General features: G+C 39.9%; 1 protein-coding gene across 6 annotated transcripts in view; it reads right to left on the reverse strand.

Annotated features, from left to right (window-relative positions):
* The window catches only part of LOC122549773 (transmembrane protein 196), a 59,620-nt gene extending 46,204 nt beyond the window's left edge, over positions 1–13,416 (reverse strand). For 2 of the 6 annotated variants that reach the window (XM_043689780.1, XM_043689781.1), the window contains exons 1-4: positions 12,900–13,416; positions 9,954–10,010; positions 8,016–8,270; positions 1,084–1,159 (exon numbers count right to left, since the gene is read on the reverse strand). In XM_043689780.1, the coding sequence (XP_043545715.1) occupies positions 1,127–1,159; positions 8,016–8,270; positions 9,954–10,010; positions 12,900–13,061 (507 nt within the window). In that variant the 5' untranslated portion in view covers positions 13,062–13,416 and the 3' untranslated portion in view covers positions 1,084–1,126. The remainder of the gene's footprint in view (positions 1–1,083; positions 1,160–8,015; positions 8,271–9,953; positions 10,011–12,899) is intronic. The other 4 variants (XM_043689783.1, XM_043689777.1, XM_043689782.1 and 1 more) reach the window with 4 other exon arrangements.
* Positions 13,417–24,950: the final 11,534 nt, after the last annotated feature.

Below are 24,950 nucleotides of genomic sequence, written 5' to 3' on the forward strand. Positions count from 1 at the left end.
AACAGTCTCACCTTATTTTCACGTTTTGTTTTGCTGGAGTTGCAGAGTTCACAAGCTCTGATGTATATCCCTCACTAGAAATAAATCCACAGAATTCAAGAGAACTCATAGATGAACAACATGAAAGCAAGTAAAAGTAGATATTCTGGACAAGTAGGTCTGGCAGCAGCTGTGGACGGGAAAACAGAGTTAACATTTTGAATCCGATACAACTTTTTCAGTTCTTGTCAGACTCCATGTGTTAACTTTGTTTCTCTCTCCACAGATGCTGTTAGACCTTCTGTTTTAATTTCAGATTTGCACCAGCTGCAGTAATTTTCTTTTTTCTATCATTAAACCCAAGTTGCCTTTCTTGATGCTAAGCTTTACTCTGGTCCAATTTTCAAGAATTAGAGTGCTCTCACGGGAAATTGGTAAATTAACTGCTTGCAAAGCATTATTACAATAGATGTCGCATCTATTGTTTTTACGATGAAAAATCACTGTCAAGAACCAGATACATCAGAACTGCATTCCTGTGACTTTGTGGGCAATCAGTTCATTCTGACTTAATGTAGTGTACTGAAATCTTCTAATGTTTGGTACAATCCCACCATATCTATATTTAAACAACTCCAGCTAACCATGATATGTTAAATGTTTCATGTCTAAGAACAGAACATTTTTTTTATACTTAACAAAAAGTTAAGCCATGATTAAAGTTGATTGATCGTAACATTATTTTAATCTTTCCCTATTAGCTCATACACGTTTCTCTGGAGAAAATCAAGTCGTATGTTGCTGGGAATCAATCTTTTCAGGCATTCAGTAAATCATGTCCAAGGTTTGATTGTTTTATTTGAGGGTGTGCTGGAGTTGGGAAGGGAAATCAAAGTTTGGTTTTATCAGATGGCTGGCACACAAGATGAGAGGAAATGATACTCAAAACATGGTGACAGCCTTACAAATTGGAAGATCTGCATCATGTTCGGAGATGTGGTTAGGTAATCAACTGAATGTGTAGTTTGTGGTGATTCTTTTGGATGATACAAAGCAAGAGAGACATTGTGTCATGCCGTGTTGTGGTGCGATTAGGAGTCTCACCTGCGATTCCTCACATGGTGAATTACCAATCTCACCCGGACTGTCAGCAGGAGACACTGAACAAAGTGTGATGATTCTGTACAAGGAAAGAGGAAACCATCAGAGGGAAAACCACCTCTGCCCCACTCTAACAAAACTCAAGTAATATTTTTAACAAAAGAAACCTATATCGCTCATGGATCTGCAGTGGTGAACACCACCAAGTTGCAAAGTATAGAAGAGGCAACAATAAATTAAAGTAACCATGAAGTTAGATCAAGTTTGATTGTTCCCCGCCTGTAGCCACAAAATTCTGTTCTCAAAGGCCCGGGTGGGGATCATGTTGCACAATTAAACAATGCCCATTGCTTGTGCGTCAAACTTCATACTGTCTGTTCATTCACATGATTGCACAGTGCACACTATTAAGCAAACTCAAGCTGGGAATCCAAAACCATGATAAATAATTTTGAATTCAAAGTGAGTATAAACTTGCAGGAAGGTTAATTCTGATTGCAACATTTGCTAGAGGTGATTCTAATCATGAATATGCCCTGAGGAAGAGATAAAAATTGTATGTATTGTCAAAGAGTGAGTTTTAAGGTTCTCTAAAACAACGAGACAAAGTTTGGTGTGGTCAATGGTGAGGAGGAGGGATGTACTGAATCCACATGGGAGTGAGAAATGTGAAAGCGAGTTATTACAAAGGCATTGGGAGGAGGTTGCATGATGCTCAGGGAGCTCAGACAAGTGGTCAAGACCAAATGACATAAGGAAGTAAAGCCTTTGACAGCAAGTGGCAATAGTGGGAAGGAGTACATCAGTTCCTCCAGGGAACAGTATCTCTGGCAACCTCCAGAGGTGGGTGTGGTAGGCAGAGGCAGATGCTATGGGCAAGAGACAAAGAAATAAAAAGTAGATAGTTAATATTTGTGAGTAGGAAGCATCTGCTGGTGGCTAGGGAACCAGAAAGTGGAACTGAAGCAAGTGTACAACTAGCTGAATTGAAGAGTAGCGCCATTGAGCTGGGGAAGCCTCATGGAGTGGGAGCAAGATAGTGAGAGAGATAGAGAGTGAGCGAGAGAAAGAGAGAGAGAGAGAGAGAGAGGAGCAGCATCCAGGAGTTGGAGTAGAGCTCCAGCCTGGTGAGTCAGCATGGAAGGGCTGGACACATGAATCCACTGATGGTGGATAGAAAGCTGGAAAATGTTAATGGAGTGAGGTAATATCTGTAGGGATCCTAAGTGGACCATTTGAGGAAAACCCAGAATTCAACAGGACAGAAGGAAAAGACGGATCCCCTTTGTGTCGGGGAGGCAAGATCATCAGTGTTACGTGATCACAGGAAGTTAACCATAGGAGCTGCTCCCATTGAAAAGGTTGTCCAGCTGATTAGAAATCAGATGTAAGCTCCTCAACAATATCATCAAGGATCTGCAACATTGTGCACATACCCATTACAAATATTTCATTTCGCTAAGCTATAGTTTTCCTTTAACATTTGCAAGGATTCATTGCCAGTGGAACAAGGAATCCCTGTTTTATCATTTTCTTATTGCATGTGGGTTTAAGCCACCTGTTACAATATCTTTATAGATTAACCACCAGCCTCATACATTGTTCAATGCACCTTCACAAAGCTTCCAACAATCTTTATCAACTATGAATCATTAAATACATTGAAATCTTTACCTTACCATCACACACTTTTGCAAGCCTCACAGTCCCATTCCTTACCTTGCATATGTTGTCAGTTATTTAATCGTGATCTATGATATATGATATATGATATATCACATGCACATGCACTGTCACACTGCTCTCCCTTGCAGAGTGTTCTCAGACATAACTGTAAGCAGCAGCACATAATGATCAGGGGAAAGATACATTTCCTCACCTCAATGAGGGACACAGCACAATCATCATCACTGTGAATGTAACTAATGATAGCGCTGAAAGCATTGAAACTGTCAGCAAACTGATAATATCCATCATTCATTCATCCCATTTCCTCTTCTGCTCAGCATCTGTTCCTATTTGCAAAGTGTAGATGATATATACATATGTGTCTTGATTTTCCCCTTCCCTTCAACACAACCCTACTCTTGCAACTTATTCCTGGCCAGGCAGAGACACAGCATTAAACTGAGGAGAGAAAGATAAAGAGCAGAACGAAGAAAGTGAAACACTGGCACTCGCTCTTACACTTGCATCTCCCAGCCCAGGTACTGAAACCACACAAACTTTACAAGCTAGCTTCAAGGTTGGAGTTGCACCAAGGTTGGTGAGACACTGGACATGCATAGGAAGTAGTCCAGACAAAGGTAAATGAGAGCACAGGTACTATCAAGATGTTGGAGTTCTGGTTCAGAGAACTCAAATGAGCACTTTGTTGGTCTGGCATACAGAAGGGCTGATTGATATCGCAATGAAATGCTTGGTATATTGGGAGGCCTGCATGAAATCTTGCAGTCACTGTCAAGGAGCTTGGAGGAAGCTGATCCTTTGCAACTTGGAGGTGGAGGACAAGTCCATTAACACACTTGTGGATCCAACCATCATGCAACTACCAATGGCCAATATCTTAGCTTCCAGCACAAATGGAAGCCACCCAATATCCTTGCTGCAATGGAATCGCAGATTGAAGACATTAAAGGTCCTTTTGTTTCCTTACAGGTTCCAAATGCTGCCTTTACTACCATAGAAACCAGTACTGAAATAGTCTTGCAATAGCTCACAGCATTTCAGAATGTGATTATTAGGATCACCACACTGTCATCATGGGCTCGTGGCTCTGTGTGGCAAGGTTCTGCAGGTATCCTTCTCAGTAAGATAACATTCATCACCTCCCATCACTGCCATGCCACCAATGTTCTTGGTGTTTTCTTCCAGCCTATCAGCTGAATGTTGCTGCCCATGCTGAGATGTTGCAACCTGAAAACAGACTTTCTAGGCCCAGAACTACTATGATCAATCTGCAAGGCCATGTGTGGTTTCCCAGACTGAAAATCAAGAGACTTCCACCTGTACTAGAGCAAACTAGTGGGATAGCAGAGCATAGGGGCATTAAGATAAAGGCAAATGCATATGAAAGGCAGACACAAAGGGAATATACAAAGGTGACTCGAGTCATAGAGATGTACAACACAGAAACAGACCCTTTAGTCCAGTTTATCCATGCCGACCAGTTATCTTAACCCAAGTTAGTCCCACCTGTAAACAGATGGCCCATATCCCTCTAAACACTTCCTATTCATATGCCCCTTAAATGTTGCATTTTTCAAGATGTCACCATCTATTTTCCTACATTATATATCTTCCATATCCTTTTCCACAGTAAATACTGATTCAAAATACTCATTTAGTATCTCTCCCATTTCTTGTGTGGCTTTGCTGATCTTTGAGGGGCCCTATTCTCTCCCTAGTTACCCTTTTTGCCCTTAATATATTTGTAAAAACCCTTTGGATTCTCCTTAACTCTGTTTGCTAAAGCTATTTCATGTCCCCTTTTTGCCCTCCAGACTTCCCAATATACTCCTACTGCCTTTATACTCTTCAAGGTATACACTCCATCTATACTATCTGTACCTTACATATGCTCCCTTCTTTTTCTTAACCAAACCCTCAATTGCTTTAGTCATCCAGCATTCCCTATGCCTACCGGCCTTTTCTTTCATCCTAACAGGAATATACTGTCTCTGGATTCTCATTATCACATTTCTGAAGGCTTCCCATTTGCTAGTCGTTTCTTTACCTGCGAACATCTGCCCCCAATCAGCTTTTAAAAGTTCTTGCCTAATACTGTCAAAATTGGCCTTTCTCCAATTAGAACTTTAACTTTTGATCTGGTCTATCCTTTTCCCTCACTATGTTAAAACAAATAGAATTATGGTCACTGGCCCCAAAGTGCTCCCCCACTGACACCTCAGTCACCTGCCCTGCCTTATTTCCCAAGAGTAGATAAAGTTTTGCACCTTCTCTCGTAGGTACATCCACATACTGAATCTGAAAACTTTCTTAGTTGATTTTATATTGAATATCGGATAGTTTATTTGATAAAATTGATTTGGATTATTTGTTTTGTTGTGGATTTTATTGCAGCACTGTGTTTAAGAGCAAGCTGTAACGGGCTGCAACAGAAAGAAGATAATACTTGGGACAACTTGATGGATACGGAATTTAAGTTACATTCTCTGGAGCCATAATCAGATGAGCTGATCAGAAATGGCTCAGTGGAAAAGGAAAATTGTGCGACTGCGTCCTCCTTCTCTCTCTCCTGTTGCACCTCCTCCTCTTCTTCTTTCTCAATTGCTTACCATATATCTGGTGCCTTCATGATGGTGAGGTTCTTTCAAGTGCAGCAGGCTACAAAAAATTGTGAGACATTGTATGGAAAGTATTGCTAGATTCCAGTCACTCAAAGCTTGCTTTAGCAGCCTAACAGTCTTGCTTCATGATATTTCTTATGACAGCCTGGCTCTCCTTATATGAAAACTGTCTCTATGTGCATGGGTTCCAAACCAGAATCATGAGCCATCTGGTCAATGGCTAGCCCCGGCTAAACAAAAGTCACCCTTCAATTCCCATTGGTGCTTGACGTATTGATGATTCAGATGATTGCAAGATGAACCATCATGGCTATTGACCTGCATGGTGTGCTAAGTATGTTCACCCACCAGCTGAGGTCACGACCCTCTGCAGTGGCAGTGTATTGATGAAGGTGATGTGTATGCAGTCAATGGAACCCTGCAGCATTGGGATAACTGCTGTCCTGGTGAAGCCATATGCTTAAGTCTTCCGATGCCCCCTGGAAACAGAGGATGTAAACTGATTTCAATCTTCTGACATTCTGCACATTAGTGACCTCTCTCATAGATATTTACAGTTGCAACATTCTCTAGCCTGGAAGGATGCCGACATAACCATGGTCACTTCTACAGTCATAGCAATACCATGCTCTTGAGGCTACAAACCTGACCGCAAGATGTGACAGATTTCAGTGAGCACCTTTTGAATGACAAAGAGCTGAAATACATAATATGGATGCCATTTCACATTTAAAATGGCATCCATAATGCTGAGAATACCAAATAATCAAATTTTATACACTATAAATTTTAAGAGCAAAGTAAGCTCAGGAGTTTAACTTGGCACAACTTATAACTAAGTTCTCATGCTGGCTCTCAGTAGAGCAATTATTGCTGAAAGGAATCCAAAAATCCAAAGAGAAAGAAAATACTAAATGGAAGCAACAGGAATAAGAGCGGTTTATACAAATTTACATTATTTATTTCCAACAAAAGGACAACAAATGTGTGTAAGAGACTGGCACAAGCACAATGAGACAAATGGCCTTTTCTATGCAGCAAAATCCTATCACATTATATCTGATATATGATGCAACTGAACTTGCTATAACTACAACATACACAGCCAGATTAAATAGATTTAGCAGGCAAGACCTTATGCAGACACTCACTGATTTTAAAGATGAATCAGCTTATAAATTTACGATGGGATTGTTCATATTGCTGAAAAATCTTTTCATCATACATCCACGAGGACAATTCACAAGAACACTAATTCAATACTCAAGGGTAAAGGAGGGACATTACGTGTGGAGCAAGAGGAAATGGGTGAGATCCTTAATGAATACTTTACATCGGTATTCACCTAAAAGAGGGACATGAGGGATGTTGAGATTAGGTACAGTTGTGTGAATACTCTCAGGCTGATCGACATAATGGAGGAGGAAGTGTTGGTTGTCTTGAATTAAATCAAGATAGACAAGTCTCCAGGTCCAAAGGGGAGCTATCCCAGGGTTGATGTCACTTGCGAGGATGCTGCTGAAAAGGTACTGAGAGACAGGATTTATTCACACTTGGAAGCAAATGTGCTTGTTAGTGATAGGCAGCATGGATTTGTGCAGGGAAGGTCATGCCTCACCAACTTGATTAAGTTTTTGAGGAGGCCTACAGGTCCACAGATCCCTGAAAGTGGCAACATAGGTGGATAAAGTGTTCAAGAAGGCAGACAGCACGCTTGCTTTCATCAGCTGGGATATTGAATATAAAAGTTGGCAAGTCATGTTACAGTTGTATAAAACTTTAGTAAGGCCACGTCTGGAATACTGTGTGCAGTTCTGGTTGTCACACCATCAAAAGGACGTGGATGCTTTGGACAGGGTGCAGAGAAGGTTTACCAGGATGTTGCTTGGTCTGGAGGGTTTTAGTTATGAGGAGAGATTGGATACACTTAGATTGTTTTCACTGGAAAGACGGTAACTGAGGGATGACCTATTAGAGGTCTACAATATTATGAAAGGTATAGATCGGGTGGATAGTCAAAGGCTTTTTCTCAGGGTGGGAAGGTCAAGTATAAGAGGGTACAGGTTCAAGATGAGAGGGGGAAGGATTAGGGGAGATGATTGGGGAAAATTCTTCATATAGAGTGTGTTGGGTGCTGGGAACACACTGCCAATGGAGGTGATGGAAGAAGGCATGTTAGCAAAGTTTAAGTCATATCTTGATTGACACGTGAATGAGAGGTGAACAGAGTGATAGATACGTGCATAGGCAATAAGTAACAGGTCCAAATAAGGATTAGGAACCAGCACAGGCTTGGCGGGCCAAAGGGCCTGTACCTGTGTTATAGTGTATTATCATATAATATGGTATACAATCAAGATATAAAATAATAATTAATATAATTGGTAATACAGTACTATCATTTCATGTAAATAGTTTAATTATTACTTAATTAAATTAAACTATTTATTACTGTATTGGTATCTTACAATATAAAGTGAATTAGATAAAATTATCTAAATTTTCTATAAATATGCTAAACTAAAATGGGTAAGGCTTACCGCCTTACTCCTCTGCTGACAAAGCAAAAATAAAGTTGATATAATCTATGTATACCGAATATTCTCGATTGCAAACCTTACATACTTTGTCTGTCATTTCGTGGGAGTGATGCAACGAGTGATCTCTTTCCAGGAACATCCTCTGCTGCTCGTTGCTGGCCAGGCGACAAGTGAGCCAGGCAGAGAGAGTGCAGCCTGCAATGCCCAAGCATGCCATTGACATGGAAGCAACATGTCTGGGGTAAGAGATTTCTGTCCTTTTCGCTAGTGCCCGCAGAAACTGAAAATTTAATATTCCTCCGATCAGTCCACAGATACAACAGGCAGAAAATAATATCATCTGGCAGGAGACAGGAAGAATTAAAATCAGTCTCCATATCAGCAAACTAGAAATACAATTATAAGGCATAAGAAAAGTTCTACTTTCTGATATAGAAGTATTTAAAGGAAGTTGTTCACTTAAACAGAATTTTAAAGTTATAGTTGTCTGATCTCTTGCCTACCATTCCCTTCCAAGTTTTCCAAAAAAAGAGACATTTATTGTTGTTAAGGACAATCAATCCCAATAAACTCGGTCAGAAACTTCCCAACAGGATAGTTACTGGCCTGACCTGAAGTACTATTCTTGTCAGCAGATAATTTTTTTCTGTATGAAACAGAACACTGACTCAAGGAATGCTTATGCAGAAATACAGTAATAATGAGATTACACAATACTTTTCCCAGAATGAACCTTCAATACAACTGGTTTTAAATAGATTATTTGATCATAACATCTTCCCAATTCAGACAAAATCACATTACGTAAGTTTATACACATCTTGCGTTTTTTTTTTCTATTCATAGGGTGTTTATCACTGTGGATATAGTTATTCCCAACATTTGACAATATGTTTTATTTCAACACAATATGTTTCAGTCAAGTTTTTATATTTTAAATACCCATTTGCTTTATATTTTGCTGAGAGATTAAATCATTTATATAACATGAGAAAGATACCATTTTAATAAAGTTTAATCATCATCAGTCCCCATCCCCAGGAATTTTGTATTGTTACATAATTCAAAGAAATATGTTCCTAGCTTATACGGCTAATATTTGAAATGTCAATTATTTATACTATAATACTTTTTCAAAGAAGCATATTTTTATATTTTATATGTAAGAAATATGATACCTATGCCACCATCATTTAGTTAGAATAATATCATTTGGGGATACAGTGGTATCATTGCTAGATTATTAATCTAAAGACCCAGATAATGTTCTGGGACATGTATTCAAATCATACCATGGTAAATAATGGAATTTGAATTCAGTAAGAAACTCTGGCCAACAGTAACCATGATACTATTATCAATTGTCAGGAAAAATCCATCTGATTTACTAATGTCCTTTAGGGAAGTAAAGCTGCCACCCTTATCTGGTCGAGCCTAAATGTGACTCCAGACGCACAGCTATGTGGGCAATTAGGGATGTGCAATAGCCAGTGATACCCATACCTCCTGAATGAACAATAAAAAAAACCTATGTAGTTGTCTAAGAGAGATACTATTATTAAAACACATTTTAATTCTGTAGCAAAAGCACAGACTTATATAATTGGTATCTGCTTTATTTAATTAGAAATCCACTCACTAGATCTTTTGAATGGCATACTGTCCTAGCATCAAGCAAACCTAAACATGAATCAGAATGCAGCAGAAGAACTGTAACAAACATTTGTCTTCCATTTACTTCTTTGTGAAACAGGTTGCTATGTCACAGCAGAGCTTTAATTTCATTTAAAAATCTAAATTCAGTTTCAAAGGTGGGACTAGTCAATTTCTACAATTGCACAGTGCAAAATCATTTTCTCAGAGAATAATTCAAACTGTGGAATGTTGTGAAGAAAAAGAAATGCAAGTTTATCATTGCAGGGAAAATGTTATAACGGTGATGGCAAAATAATGATGTGATGTCTGTTGACATCTAGGCGTTTGGAGGACTGGTGTTGAATGTTTGAAAAATAAAATCACTCACTATGCGACCCGACTTCTTTTTGGCACAGACAATTCCACATACTCCACAGATTAAAAACTGGAAAGAGGAAAAGATGGCTTAGATTTTTCAAGTCTTCATACCAATGGTTTGTGTGCTGCCACAATTCTATACATAATTTCTCACTGCGTTCTCTGCTGTAATTTTGATTAACCATATTGATTACCCTATTATTTCCTGCAACAAAATTTACCATTCTTTAAAGTAAGTCCTATTTTATTATTATAAGAACTATTGCACTATAATAAATTATGCCTGCAAAATATAACATGCAAGTGAAAATGTTTTCTTTCTCATAAAGCATAGTTCATGATAATTTCAATAATCTACAACTTTCATACTAAATTTCTTGGTAACATATTGAATAAGGGTTATTTCTCAGAAATTGTAACATGCAATATATACCTGGTTAAAAGAACCTAACAAGTATAATGGAGATTGCATGTTTTCAACAAGCTGTGTTTGACATAACTGTTTGTGCTTGCTAAAAATATAACTATTCATGACTGCCACTTCTCATCACTCAGCTGACTGCTTTAGCACCCAGTTTCTGAGAGACAATACAAGCTAAGTTTTCCAGGTGACAGGATGGTGAGTTTGGACATACGGTGCTGTCAAAATAAAGGAGGGTTCATGTTGGGACTGCTCCACAACACAATCCCACACTGGGAAAGTTTCTGACTTGTGACCTAGGAAGTGAATCAGCTCATTTATATACTTAAGGCCCCAAATGCAGTGATTTTGTGACACTGGTGGCATCTTGCCACTGGTCTTGACACAGTCATGGAACCTGGATTCCCTGCAGCAAAGTGAGAGGGGGCATCTGACTCAGGGGCTCCATGCCACAGAGAGGGCCGAGAGACAGGAAAAGTCTCACCCATAAAATGTCTCACCCACCTCAAACACTTCTGCCAAATGTTTTGCTCCTGATCTGAGCCTCCTGACTTGGGTTGTCTGAATTTTTCATTTCAATTTGTACCTTGAGGAAATGTGCACATTGAAGTGCGCTCACAGTTTGTGACCTACTTCAGCAGCACCCACTCTCCAGAGCTGCTGTCCTCCTGCAGGGGATGCAATAGCCCCCTGATTATCCTTCATCAGATGCTAAGAATGGAGGCAGCCAGACAGGAGGCAACCGCTGGGAAATTTGCACTGCTAATCCCAGTCCAAACAAATTCAGGCTCAGGAAGTCACTTGGTTATTCTGTTGTTGGGATCCTGAAAACCATGGAAAATTCCAGTCCTATAGCTTTGGAATTGATCTGCAGTCTGGAGCTTGAAGTCCCTGGGAAAGCTGTGTTACCTTACATTTTAACATAAGAATGATACCAGAGTTAAAAAGTGCTGGAGGTGTTTGCTATAAGCTGACATTCTCACTACCAATCATAGTATTGTGGTACAGTATAATCCAACACTTCATACCAGTTCAAATCAGTCGGGTACTAACAATCAACATTTGAAGCCCATTAAAGAAGCATTACATGTACCAGACTTTGTATTATGAACTATTTTTCAATTTTCCCAATAATCTAACAGAATGTTACAGCCCCTACAAAATATACTGGAGAATCCTGAATACCTGACATCAGTCTCCAGCAAATTAGAAAACTCAGTTTACTCCCCTAAATAATTATTTGAAACAAAACTGGTTCACAACATAAGTTATGAAATGCATAAAATAACTGAGATTCTATTCAATAGATTTATTTAAATTGGTAATACAGCACGAGCCAAATAACATAGGATTGTATACAGTTCAGAAATAAGGGATAGCTCAATGATAGTTATAGCTCAACACAAAAGCAAAATATCACAGATATTTTGGAAACCTGAAATTTAAAGAAAAAGAGGATTGGAAATAGATCAGAGTGGATCTGTGGAGAGAAACAACGTTAACATTTCAATTCAATTCGTCATTCCCCTTCATCGTTAACAGCTCGCCGGCTGTTGGAACACAGCATTTTGACTATCATTAGGATGTCAAACGTGGGCTTTATTAAGCACAGAGAAGAAAATCACACCCACATCCCCGGACCAGTCCGGTTTCGAACTGTCAAATTTCTGTTTTTAACGGAAAGATCCGGGGCAATTGGGCTGGGGATTAAAAGAACTGAAATGCTCATATCCGGACGGTTTTCGACTTAGTTTCCCCAGACGCTTAAAACATAAAAAAAAATCAAGTGGTCATTCAAGTCAATCCTAATCAAGCGCGGGGCAAAAGTTCACCAGATGCCGATTACGTCTGCAAACAGCAGTTTTCAGACCAGACATACAATTTGTGATGTATCCAGCAACCGTAACAGTTCTGGTGGTTTGGTGGAAGAGGGTGGGCTAACATTAGGGTGGAATCTGGTGTTGGCTCAGACCAGACCTACATTATTTGCTTTAACCTGCTGTAAATGCAATCCTTCCGTTCACGTTTCACGTGTACACTAACTTGCACTGAGAGGGCACTGCAATACAAACGGTGCACGAGAAATGAGGCTGCCACTTTTTGAAATGATACAATACTTTACATAACAAGGAAAATGCAAAGCTCGCAGTTATTTAGGTGTGAAATGCAATGTTATGTACATTGGTAGTTTGAAACTCGATTATAATTGCAGTATTTCCCCTTGCAAATTCATTTCTGCTTTAATTTTTATAATCAATACTAAAACTGAAAGTGATGAATTTAGAGGGTTTCGGGACGGCGCTAAACGAGGGGACTAACTAGGTAGCTCTTTCTGGAAGCAGTACAGACTCGATGGGTCGAATGGCCTGCTTCCGTACTATAGAAGTCTACGATTCTAAACCCTAGCGGACTCTCCGTGTTCCCCCAGCTCTAACTATCCTTGATGCACGCTCGTGGACTGTACGAGATACAGAAAGCATTGACCGAGTCTGAACGCAGAGTCAAGAAATGCAAGAGAAACAGTTTGCAACGTACACAGACCCCGCTCCATACCGGTGAGGAGTCCCCGAGGTGGAGTTCCTGAGCACGGCTCCTCCCGATGCTGACTGCACCCAAAGCCACGCTGGTGATGCCGAAACCTATTTCCAGAGCAGAGAGCACGAAGAGACTGGCAATGATCTGACCGCGGGTGCACATGGTGCTCCCACCAGCATTCTCTCAAAGAAATACCGACCAACACGCCTGACACAAATCTTTCCCACAATTACATAAACATCTCTTTTTTTTTAAGACAAAGTCTCCCTTGGCATCAGGTCTTAATGAAAGCAGGCGCGTACAGCTCGCTAGGTCAAGTCATATCATCCACTCATTGTGAAGTACAGTGAGTCTTGTTTCAGTGGAAGCTGCCTGATGCATGCTATACTGGGTACGGCCAAGTCAGATGTCACCTTTGTCCCAGGGGAGCGGTACGGCGCTAGTCTTTCGCATTGCAACTGTGACCTCACGGCTACTTCAACACAGCGTTTCGGTCCCGCCAGCCAGCAAAGCAACAATCGCAGTCACTGTCTCCTTCCCTCAACAACATTCACTGAAGGCTGAGACATGAATGCGAGCTGACAGCCTGATTGGTCGGTTGGGTGCAAAGCTTGAGTACCAGGAGAAGAACAGTAACAAGCTTGTTATTTAAACACACTTCACATATTCATTTTTTAAAATTTCACATACCAAGCAGCAACACTGTTTGGTTATGAAATTTGGACAGTGTTATTGTGAGAATTTTTAAAACTAAATTGCAGTTCGATTTTTCCGAGTTGAACCGGAGTCTTCCTAATTGTCTCTTCGCCGCAATCTGAACTGATAACATATAAGCTGTTTATTTCCACTTCGTTAGCATCGCCTCCGTCATTACATCACTTTAACACTCAATCCAAGCGACTTCACCTCTGTCCTTGCTGGGGAGTTTGAGATGCCATTTAGTTTTAAGAATAACATAGAACACAGTACTTCCCATTTGGAAGACATCTAGTTTTAAGATGTACTCACAATAACACTGTCCAAACTCTGTAGCTGCTTGGTACCCGAAATGAAACAACTGAAGAGGACACAGCTATGGACTATTACAGAATATTATGTTCATTTGAATAACCTTTAATACAAAGTTCGATGTCAAGTGTACTCTTTATAGCAATGAAGATGAAGAAGTGCATACACAACACTTGATCTCAGTCTGAAGAAGTTAGGTCGAATCTTTCTGTCGCGATAGGGGGAAAACTTGCATTTAGCAGAACAAAATAGGTGGGCAGGTAACGTGTAAGGAAGGCTTGTCCCTAATCCTGTCCATGACTGCTCTGATTGGTGCAGGAAACTAGTACACAAAGTGGTGATCCCATTATACAGCATTCCTAACCGTATGGGCTCCGTTGTGGGCACTGGCGGTTTAGACCTGCAATTTTCATGAAGTTGGGCGAGATTCTGATGGAAACATCGTTGACGGCAGCTTAGAGATGTTATCAATAATGGGGAAGGGAAAACCTATTCTGGGGTCGGGAATATTTTCTGGGTAAATTCAAAACGTGCTGAAAACTTCACATGTCCCAATATAACACTAAGTGAAAAGCTAAATATGTTTTTGATGCAATGGTTAAAAATAGAGCTTTGATCTTTAAAGGTAAGTGATCATTAAATTTACCGTATTGTGGAAGTGGAAAAATCTTCAGACATATTAGAGTGTATTATGTAATGGGTAAAGTGTTCTTTGCATATATAGTATTGATATTCAGATTGCACAGTGTCAGTTATCTCTCCTGATTTAATCTTCTAACAGGTCACCTGTGTGTTCCCTTGCTTTTAAGTTGCAAGAGATGGTTGAATTCTTTCAACTACTTAAAAAGTAATGTAAACATTATTTTTACATTTGTGCAGTCCAGTTCCATTCTGGTTGTCTCGAAGAGTTTAGAATTGCGCTATTGGATTCAGTTTAACAGGGATTGTTGACACAGCTGTCAAGGGGATCATGCGTTTATTTATCTTGATAGTTTCAAGACTACGTCATTGGATTATGGTTTTGAAGTTTTTAAAACTAAAATTGTTTGTTTATATTGATAGTTTCATGAGTATCTCAAAGAATTCCCACTGTTTACATGGGGATCAAAATCACTATGCAGTATAGGTGTTTGGTGAGTAGACATCAGACAAGATTTAAGGCCTGGCTGCCACAGTATGAAGGTGTACAAGCATGGAGACTTTAGAATTTTATGAGAGATGTCCAAAAATATGATTTTGGAGTGATTTATGGTCATTAAGAGAGCACAAGGATGAGAGATGAGAAGATATGGCAGGTATGACAGTGAGAGAGGCGGTAAGTCATGGGCATAGGGATACACAAGACAGTGTCATTCATTATTCAAAGATTTTGCACTTTTTTGTGGATATGTTTCAGAAATAGAAACAATGAAATTTAAAAGCTGACCTTATTTAGTTTCATTAAAAAAAAGAATAAATTAACCTGCCTGGGATATTTCAGTCTCTGTGACAGGAATCAAAAATACCTGTCTTCCTTCAATATAATTATTGTCAGTAATACAAGTTATTTGTATTAAAAGCAAATTCACATCTTGGGAGTTATACATTGTACATGGAAGAGGAGCATCTTTGCAATATTACATTTCACATTATCCTGGTGAATGAAGACTTAAAACAAAGTAAATTGAAAAAAATGCTTGCTTTTATTTTTCAATGGCAACAACTTTGAGATTTCTTGAAGATACGAATTCCCTTTCCACCAAGATCTGCTCCTGGTACACTAAAACTTGCCTGTGTCATGGGTATGAACCTAATGCTGCAGACAAATGAGGTGAGACTGATGAATTTTTTGGTGGATGATAACATTTTTTCAGTTCCATGTTTTCTCGAGAAACCTGCATTGAGTTTGGTTTTCAGTGGAACAGGAGCCACCCCACACCTGTGGTAATTCTCAGAATATCAAAAATTGCAGCCAGCAACTTTGTTTGTACTTTTGTGAAGGAAATCCAGCCCAAGAAATTCAGTCCTTGGGCTGAATCTTACTTCTTTCTTGTTAAGAGCCAGATGCGGCAAGTTCTTAGAGGGTTTTTCATTGTGAGATCTAGTGTGATTTTTCACATTATTTTACAAAATTCACCTCAACAACTACTTACACTGTCATTGTGGCATTCCTCTTGCTTGATTCCAACTCCATCTAGCCACATGCCATTCCCAAATAACTTGCTACTGCCAAGATATTCCAAAACTGGTGCCAATGCCATCTTTAAAAGACCGCTGAGTGCTCAGACAAGAACTGTCAGTACAGAACTGCCTTCCACCATTCCTGACATTTGTCCTGGACTTAGCAAACAAGAGAAATTTGGTGCCCCACCTTGTGAGCAGTGATCTGAAGGCCCTGTTGGATGGGCTGGTACACATGCTCAGTTTAACCTGAGCCATCTAGACAAATGCATGGAAATATAAAAGTTAAGTCAATGCCCTTCCCCATTCCATGAGGATAAATGCTACTGTCTTCTCTCTGCTATATCACATTCACTCCATCTCACTTATTCTACCCACCTCCCAACAAGATTTATACTCTACCACCCTCACTAATACGAGAAAGTGAGGACCAAATTCTAGCCACTCGATGCCTGGAGGAAGAACGCCTCATCTTCTGCCTTGGGACCCTCCAACCACATGGCATCAACATCGATTTCACCAGTTTCCTCATCTACCCTCCCTCAACATTATCCAAGATCCAACCCTCCAACTTGGCACTGCCCTCTTGAACTATCCTACCTGTCAATTTCCCTTCCCACCTATCTGTTTCACCCTTCGCTCCAACCTATCACCATCACCACCACCATCATCTACCTATCGCATTCTCAGCTACCTTCCCTCCAGCCCCACTCCCTCCCATTTATCTCTCAGCCCCCTTGGGCCACCCCTCATTCCTGACAAAGAGCTCATGCTCGAAACTCTCTTGCTCCTCAGATACTGCCTGACTGGCTGTGCTTTTCCAGCACCACACATTTTTACTCTCACTATTGCCCGCAACATTTTCTCTCTTGTGCTGTTACTCACACCTACCTCTGGCATGACTAACCCTGTAAGCCCTCTGCACTGCCTGCACACTCACCCAGGATTCAGCCAATGGTAATGGATATGCTACCCACTTTAAACTTCCTTCATACCTGGCTCTCTCTCATTCCAGGAGAAAAACATGAGCAGGAGGAGCTAAGATGGGTGGCGGGCTTTCCAGTATTTGGCTCCTAACTACTTATGTGGAGAGCATTATGAGTTTGACTGTCTGAAGTAGTTGACTATGTCCAAGCCTGGTATCAGAGGCTGCCTTTGACCTATTGCAATGGGACTCTATGAGCAAAGGCTATCTCATGACTTGACTGAAGACTGCTGACATCCACGACAAGCTTCCTGGCTTTGTGTCTGCACCAAATGGTGTGGCAATAAAGCTGTACTGTGAGCCTGGTATCACTTTGAGGGGGAAAAATGCTAAAAGGCAAGGCAAGGCAGGTTAGGATGTTGTAGGCATCCAGGTAAGCTCAGAGTGAGCAGGCACTGTGACAGTGAACAGATCAGAAGTGGTCCAACTCCTTGAGCTGGCTGCATGTCTCTGAGTGCACAGTGTCCTTGCACTAATATTACAATGATAGTTGCTGGTGTAGCCTGAAGTGCAACACTGAAATACACAAGCAACCTGAAAGCAGAGCAGAGATATGCCATGAGGGTTTTTAGAGACTGGGGCACTTGTCAGATGTTGATGTACGTGGACATGGGCTATGTGTGGCCAGCATCACAGAAAGTGCCTTGTGATTTTCATGCTCACTGTCCAAGACAGAAGTCCTATGAAGCAAGTGGCAAATTGAAGTCACCTGATACCTGCTCTGACTTCCGTGATGAGAATTATTGATGTCTAGCATGTTCCATGCATTTGTGTTATAGGAAGCTGAATATTAATGGAGGTGAGTTGTAACATTCGTAATACATTTACCAAGCCCTTGACTGGCACCTTGCTGCTGTCTTTTAGGAAACTTGTCACACTGCTTGGTAGATGCAGAAAAGACGCAATAAGTTAGTTTTGACGTCAAGATAGGCATCAACTTGCTTTCCATGATTTTGCCCCAAATCTGCCCGTTACACGCGTCATTCAAATCTCTCCTGTCTGATTGCTGAATCATCAAGAAAATGTTATGACATGAGCAAGCAATTTACCAGACAGCCAAGAGAATGATGTTCACACTTTATGTATTTCTGTACAATAAATTATTAATACTATTGCAATCTGACTTTTGATAAAGAATCCATTTATTATTTTTTGAAGAATGCCTTCCCTTAAAAATGCAGAACTATATCTGAAAGGCAGTCTTAGGTTTATTCCTTAGGTGTTTACAAATTGTTTTTATTTTGTGGCAGTGAATAAAAATCTCAGTTGAAAATCTCTGTAATATATCAAAGACATAAACATTCTGCTTAGAACCTCATGGATGTGTTTTTGTCGAAATGAAATAGTTTAGGAGTAAGTTACAACTTATAGATTTGTTTCACTTGTATCTCAGTGTGCTTGAGGTGAGGCAGAATGTACCCCAAAATCTGAAGCAATTAGAAAACAAAACAAATTGAAAATTATGCTGACAGAATAATAAGGTGTACGTCAAAAAAGTAAAGCTTGATGATATTGTTGGAAGTTTTATAAGTTAATGTGATCTACATCTAAGGAGATCTGGGACATACTCTGCAGAAATTGTCATTTTTGCCACACCGTTTTATGTGTTTTGCAGATAAATATATTGTATTGATTAATGGTAATTTTAGAGGTGAACATATTAATATATAAATTAAGTGAAGTGTCCTCTTTCAAAATATTAACATTTGATACTTCACCGTTTTATTTGAAACATTTTGCACCACTTAGCAGCAGAATTTATTATACCATTCCTTGTGGAAGAAAATAAAAACCATTAAACTGAATAATGAACTGCATTGGTGACTTGTGTGTTGAGGTAATTACCTGTTGGTGTATTACCTTATTTCAAATACATCCTCCTGAAGCTCCCACTAAAATCTTTGGACAATTGTTCAAAGAAATATTTACATTCAGCAATTTAAGATTACAGATTTTTGATCAAAACAAATTGAACTTGTTATCAAAATATTCTTTTTCCATGTCTCGACAAATTATTCAGGCAAGAAATAAGGCATGTAAGTCATTTTATTACAACCACCACAGTGTCTTATCTTTAGCAGAAGGTGGCTGCTTATATTACCTATCCCACTCCACCGAGGATATGCAGGTCATTCGACTCATCCACCGCCAAACCACAACAACCCGACGGTCGGAGGAGGAGCGTCTTATCTTCCGACTGGGAACCCTCCAACCGCAGGGGATGAACTTGGACTTCACCAGTTTCTTCATCCCCCCTCCCCCCACCTTGTCTCAGCCGGATCCTTCCAGCCCGGCACCGCCTTCCTGACCTGCAGTCTTCTTCTTGACCTCTCCGCCTCCATCCTACTCCGACCTATCACCCTCACCTTGACCTCTTTCCACCTATCACATTTCCAACTCCCCTCCTCCAAGTCCCTCCTCCCTACCTTTTATCTTCTCCTGCTGAACACTCTCTGCTCATTCCTGAAGAAGGGCCTGTGCCCGAAACGTCGAATCTCCTGTTCCCTGGATGCTGCCTGACCTGCTGTGCTGTTCCAGCAATAAAGTTTCAACTTTGATCTCCAGCATCTGCAGACCTCACTTTCTCCTGCTTATATTACCTTGCATTATTTGTTTACATATGTTTTTTCTTCCATTCTCTACAGAAAGAAAAGAGGTTCAGTACAAGTTTGCATACATAGGGCTTACAGAAAGTATCAGGACCAAAGAATTAGGAGCAAGAGTGGACCACGTGGCTCATTGGGTCTGCTGCACTATTTAATATAATTGATTGTAGATATTTGGCTTTAGCTTCACTTTCCTACTTGCTCTCCATATCCTTTCATTCTCAGAGAGATCAAAAATATGCCTATTTCAAACTTAAATATTTTCCATAATAGCTCAACCACAACCATCTTTCAGAGATTCACAACAATTTGATTGAAGAAATGCTTCCTCATCTCAGTCCTAAATGATCAGCTTCTTAGTCTGAAACTATTCTTTCTTTTTCCTAGATTCCTCAGATAGGGGGAAGAACATCTCAGAACGTCTTGCTGTAAAGCCACTTCACAATCTTGAATGTTTCAATAGGATCTACTCTCATTCTTCAAACTCCTGAGAGCATAGACTCAATTTAATCAGCCTCTCAGCGTAAAACAATCCTATCATCCCACAGAAGAAATCACCTCCAGTATAGGTAATATCCTTCCTTAAATGTGCAGACCAAATGTACACACAGTATTCTGACTGCAGTCTCACCGAAGCCTTGTACAATTGTAATTACTGCTATTCTTGTAGCTGTTCTTGCCAGGATTCTGCTATCATGGCACAATATCCCCATTCGTCTTGTGCCAACTTCACACATCCACTGTAACTCATCTGCAATCACTCTGACATCCATCATCCAATCATGCTGAGGTTGATTCCTCCTTCGCCTGTGCTCCACTCTGCTTTCTAGAAAAGATTTAGGCTGCTTTTCATCTCTGGTCAAACGGCCAAATGCAGGCATTTTATTTTTTGGATGGCACGTTTAAGATTTCTTTTTACTTTCATAATTTTCAAGTTTACATTTATAATTTCCACAGGGGAGGCAACAACCTGGTGGTATATTCACTGTTCTGTTAATCCAGAGATCTAAGTAAAGTTCAGGGGACCCGGGTTTGTATCCTGCCAAGACATATGGTGAAATTTGAATTCAATAAATATCTGGAATGAAGAGTCTAATGGTGACCATGAGTCCACTGGCGACTGTCAGAAAAAAACCCATCTGGTTCACGAATGTCCCTTAGGGAAGGAAACTGCCATACTTACCTGGTCTGGTCGATATGTGACTCAGACTCACAGCAATGTGGTTGATTCTTAACTGTCCTCTGGGCAATTAGGAATGGGCAATAAATGCTGGCTTTTAGCCAGCGATGCCCTCATCCCATGAATGAATTTTTGAAGCGTACCCCTTTACTTGTTTTTTGGTTAGTACTTGGAATTTTTTGCATACAATTTGGCATCCAAATTTTTAAAGGTCTCCAATTTTCTTCTGTGGATCTTTACTTGCTGTCCAGGTTTCTGAGACATAGAGGAAAATGGATAGAAAGTAGCAACTTTTGACCATTTGCAAATTGGCAAAGAGATACAAAGACTAGGGAAGTAAACATGTGGCTAAAGCAGTGGTGTGGGGCAGTAACATCAAGATTGGGACAGGAGGGAACTATATCCCTGGGAAAGGGACCAGGATTCCATGGAAAAACTAAATACGGTAGTCACAAGGACTCTAAACTAGTTAAAGGCAGGGAGGGCTCAGGAGAGGTCATTAATGTTTCCAGAACAGGTAATAGGACAGAGTATGAAAATGGTCAGGAATCTAACTTCAGGCATTGCAGATAAGGGGAGCTTAGCAGGGCAGATAGTGGAGCAGCTAGGGAAGAGGTTTCTGGGAGTAACCGGGAGGCACAGCAGAAATTCATCCCAAGGGAAAAAAAAACACTTGAGAGAATGAGACAAGGGATGTCAGGGACAACATGAAGCAAAAGAGCAAATTCCTAATGTGAAGGCTAATGGAAAGCCTTTTAAAACTAGCAGAAGACATCTAAAAAATGAATAAACGGCATGGTGGGGGGAGAAGATTAACTATAAGCGTCAGCTAGCTGGTAATATGAAAGAAGATCGCAGGCTTTTTTTAAGATAAAAGCTTGGGTAACCAGAGCACAAGGTATATAATTACTTTTAAATAAAGTGGTGAGGAGGCACGGGTGTTGGACTGGGGTGGACAAAATTAAAACTCACACAACACCAGGTTCTCGTCCAACAGGTTTATTTGGATGCACTTGCATTTTGAGCGCTGCTCCTTTGTCAGGTAGCTAATAAACCTGTTGGACTATAACCTGGTGTTGTATGAAAATATCAGTAGCATACCACAACTTCAAGAGAGTCCGTGGGCAGAGAAGAGTGTATAGGGAGAAGGTGGTGGGGAAGCTGAATGTTCTGAAGGTGGATAAGTACATCTGGGGCAGAGTACTGGAAAATGGCTAATGTAATACCCCTGTGCAAAAAAAGAGGGAGGCAGAAGTCAGGAAATTATGGCCGATCAGTCTGACTTCGATCCTTGGTAAGGTTTTAGAGACCATTGTCAAGAATGAAATTACAGAGTACTTGGAAGTGCATGGTAAAATAGGGCTGAGTTATCATGGCTTCATCAAGGGGAAGTCATGCCATACAAATCTGTTAGAATTCTCTGAGGAGGTAACCGGCAAGTTATATAAAGGAGAGCCAGTGGTCTTGATCTATTTGGATTTCCAGAAGGCCTTTGACAAAGTGCCATACGAGAGGCTGTTAAATAAGATTAGAGCCCATGGTGTTAGGAGCAAGGTACTGGCATGGATAGAGGATTGGCTGACTGGCAGAAGACAGAGAGTATAGATAAAGTGGTCTTTGTCAGGATGGAGGTGATGACTAGGAGAATTCTGTAGGGGTCAGTGTTAGGACCACAACTATTCACATTATACATTAGTGATTTGGATGAAGGAACTGTGGGCATTGTTGCTAAGTTTGCAGCTGACACATAGATAAGTGGTGAGACAGATAGTGTTGAGAAAGCAGTGAAACTGCAGAAGGACTTAGACTACAAGAGTTGGAAAGAAATAGCTGATGGAACACAATATGAGGAAAGTGGATAATGCACTTTGATAGGAAGAACAGAAGCTTAGACTATTTTCTAAAAGAGACTGGCTTCAGACATTTGAAGTACAAAGTCTTAGTTCAGTCTTAAGGTTAACATGCAGGTTCATTTGGCAGTTAGGGAGGCAAATGCAATATTATCATTCATTTCAAGAGGACGAGAGAACAACAGCAGAAGTGTACTACTGATGCTGTATAGGTCACTGGTCAGACTGCATCCAGAATACTGTGAACCGTTTTGGAACCCGGATCTAAGGAAAGTGTGCTGGCTTTGGAAGAAGATTCCATGAAAGAATGAAAGGCTTGTCATAGGAGGACCAGTTGAAGATTCTGGGATCTGCACTCAAGGGAGTGTAGAAGGATGAGGGGGGATATCATTGAAACTTACAGAATACTGAGAGGCCTGAAGAGAATGGACTTGGAGAAGATGTTTCCACTAGTAGGAGAGACTAAGGGTCTCAGAGTGAACAGCCAATCCTTTAGAACTGAGATGAGGGGGAATTTCTTTAGCCAGAGTAGTTAATCTGTGGAACAGATTTTAGACAGAAGTGGATAGGTTCTTGATTAGTAAGAAAATTATAGGGGGAAGCCTGGAGAATGGGACTGAGAAACATATCAGCCATGATTGAATGGCAGAGTAGACTTGATAGGCCAAATGACTTAATTCTTCTCCTATATCTTATACACTTTGTCTTCACAAAATTACTTTTGGCTAAAATGACTCTTCTTCTAAATTTTGCATTTTATCTACCATCTTTTATTATTACTTTTCCTAAACAGACAAACCTACAGATATCTCTGTTCCAACATGAATCTTCGTTCTGGTCTCTTCTAAAATATTCCTTCTATCTGCTTTGATTTTAGTCCTTTTGGTTTTCACACTCAATCCATTTTTTCCAACTTATAGATGTTATTTGATTGACAAAACTTTGAAAGGCTTCTGATTCTGTAAGTAGTATTGTGTGTCACAATTCTGCAAATTTATGATCTTGACTCCAATTTTTGAAGTACATTTAAATCTCTGAATATTTGTTCTCTGTGCAGATCAAGTAATGTTGGCACCAGTACACAGTTTTATCATAGTCCTCTTTTCTTTTGAAACATATCTGATTGTCACTCTTCTAGCTGTATGCCCACTATTTGGTCACAATATAGTCTCTGGATAAATCTCATATATTTACTGTAATGTCTTAGTTCAGTGAGATGTCTGTTAAGTTTTAGTGAGAAGGACAATTGAATATTTTGTTATATTCTGCAAAGCATGAGTAATGTTCTGGTTTTCTTCTAAATATTCTAAAGATCAATCTCAGGTTAAATATTCCCTTTTTGTCCCCCCACCCCACCCCACCAATTCCAGGTCTAAATCTAAACAATGTTTCACTAATCTGTTTAAAATGTGTAATTATTTCTTTTTACTGTGATTTTCAAGCTTGCTTCAATATGATGACTCATTACCTTTTTAGTTTTAAAATGGTCACACTCAGTTGTTTTAGGTTTCTTCGGTAACAACAAATAATTAATGTCCCAAATTGCCTGGAATGCATTCCTTAGCATAATTGTAGCCAGATTTTTTTATCCTTGTACTCCAATCACCTTACAACAAAAGACCAACATACTATTTGCTTTCTAACCTTTTGTATTCCGTACATGAGTGCACCAAGGCTCTCTATCATTCAATATTTACAAGTTTTATGTCTTTAAAAAATCTACTATTTTATTTTGGCCAAAATGACAACTTCACATTTCTCTGTAATATACTCCATCAGCCAAACTATTGTCCACTGGTTAAACTGAATTTCTTTTCTTGTAACAAGCTCGAGTTTATTTTTAGCTCATTCTTTATCTTCACAAAATTACTTCTAGCTACCTTTACTCTTCTAACTTTTGCATCATATTTGCCTGCTTCTGTTATAAGTTCCTGAACAGTCAAATGTATGTATTTGTCCCAAAGTTAATCTATTTACTTCAATCCTCATTCAAGTTTCTTTCTGCAGGCTCTTTGTGTCCTGCATACAGCTTCTGCTCCATCCTAGCTTTGTATCATCAGCAATCTTGAATACATAACTCTCTGTTACCTTGCTTAAACCATTAACATAGATTGTAAATAACTGAAGGCCCAGCACTGATCCTGTAACACTCCACCAATTACAGTCTATCAATTGAAAAACGTCCTATTTATCCCTGGTCTTTACTCACCATTTGTTAAGTAATCTTCTATTGATGCTGCTATATTGGCCTAATGAAACGAG

Source organism: Chiloscyllium plagiosum, chromosome 5 (assembly GCF_004010195.1).
Source record: "Chiloscyllium plagiosum isolate BGI_BamShark_2017 chromosome 5, ASM401019v2, whole genome shotgun sequence".
In the NCBI taxonomy this organism is placed as follows: Eukaryota; Metazoa; Chordata; class Chondrichthyes; order Orectolobiformes; family Hemiscylliidae; genus Chiloscyllium; species Chiloscyllium plagiosum.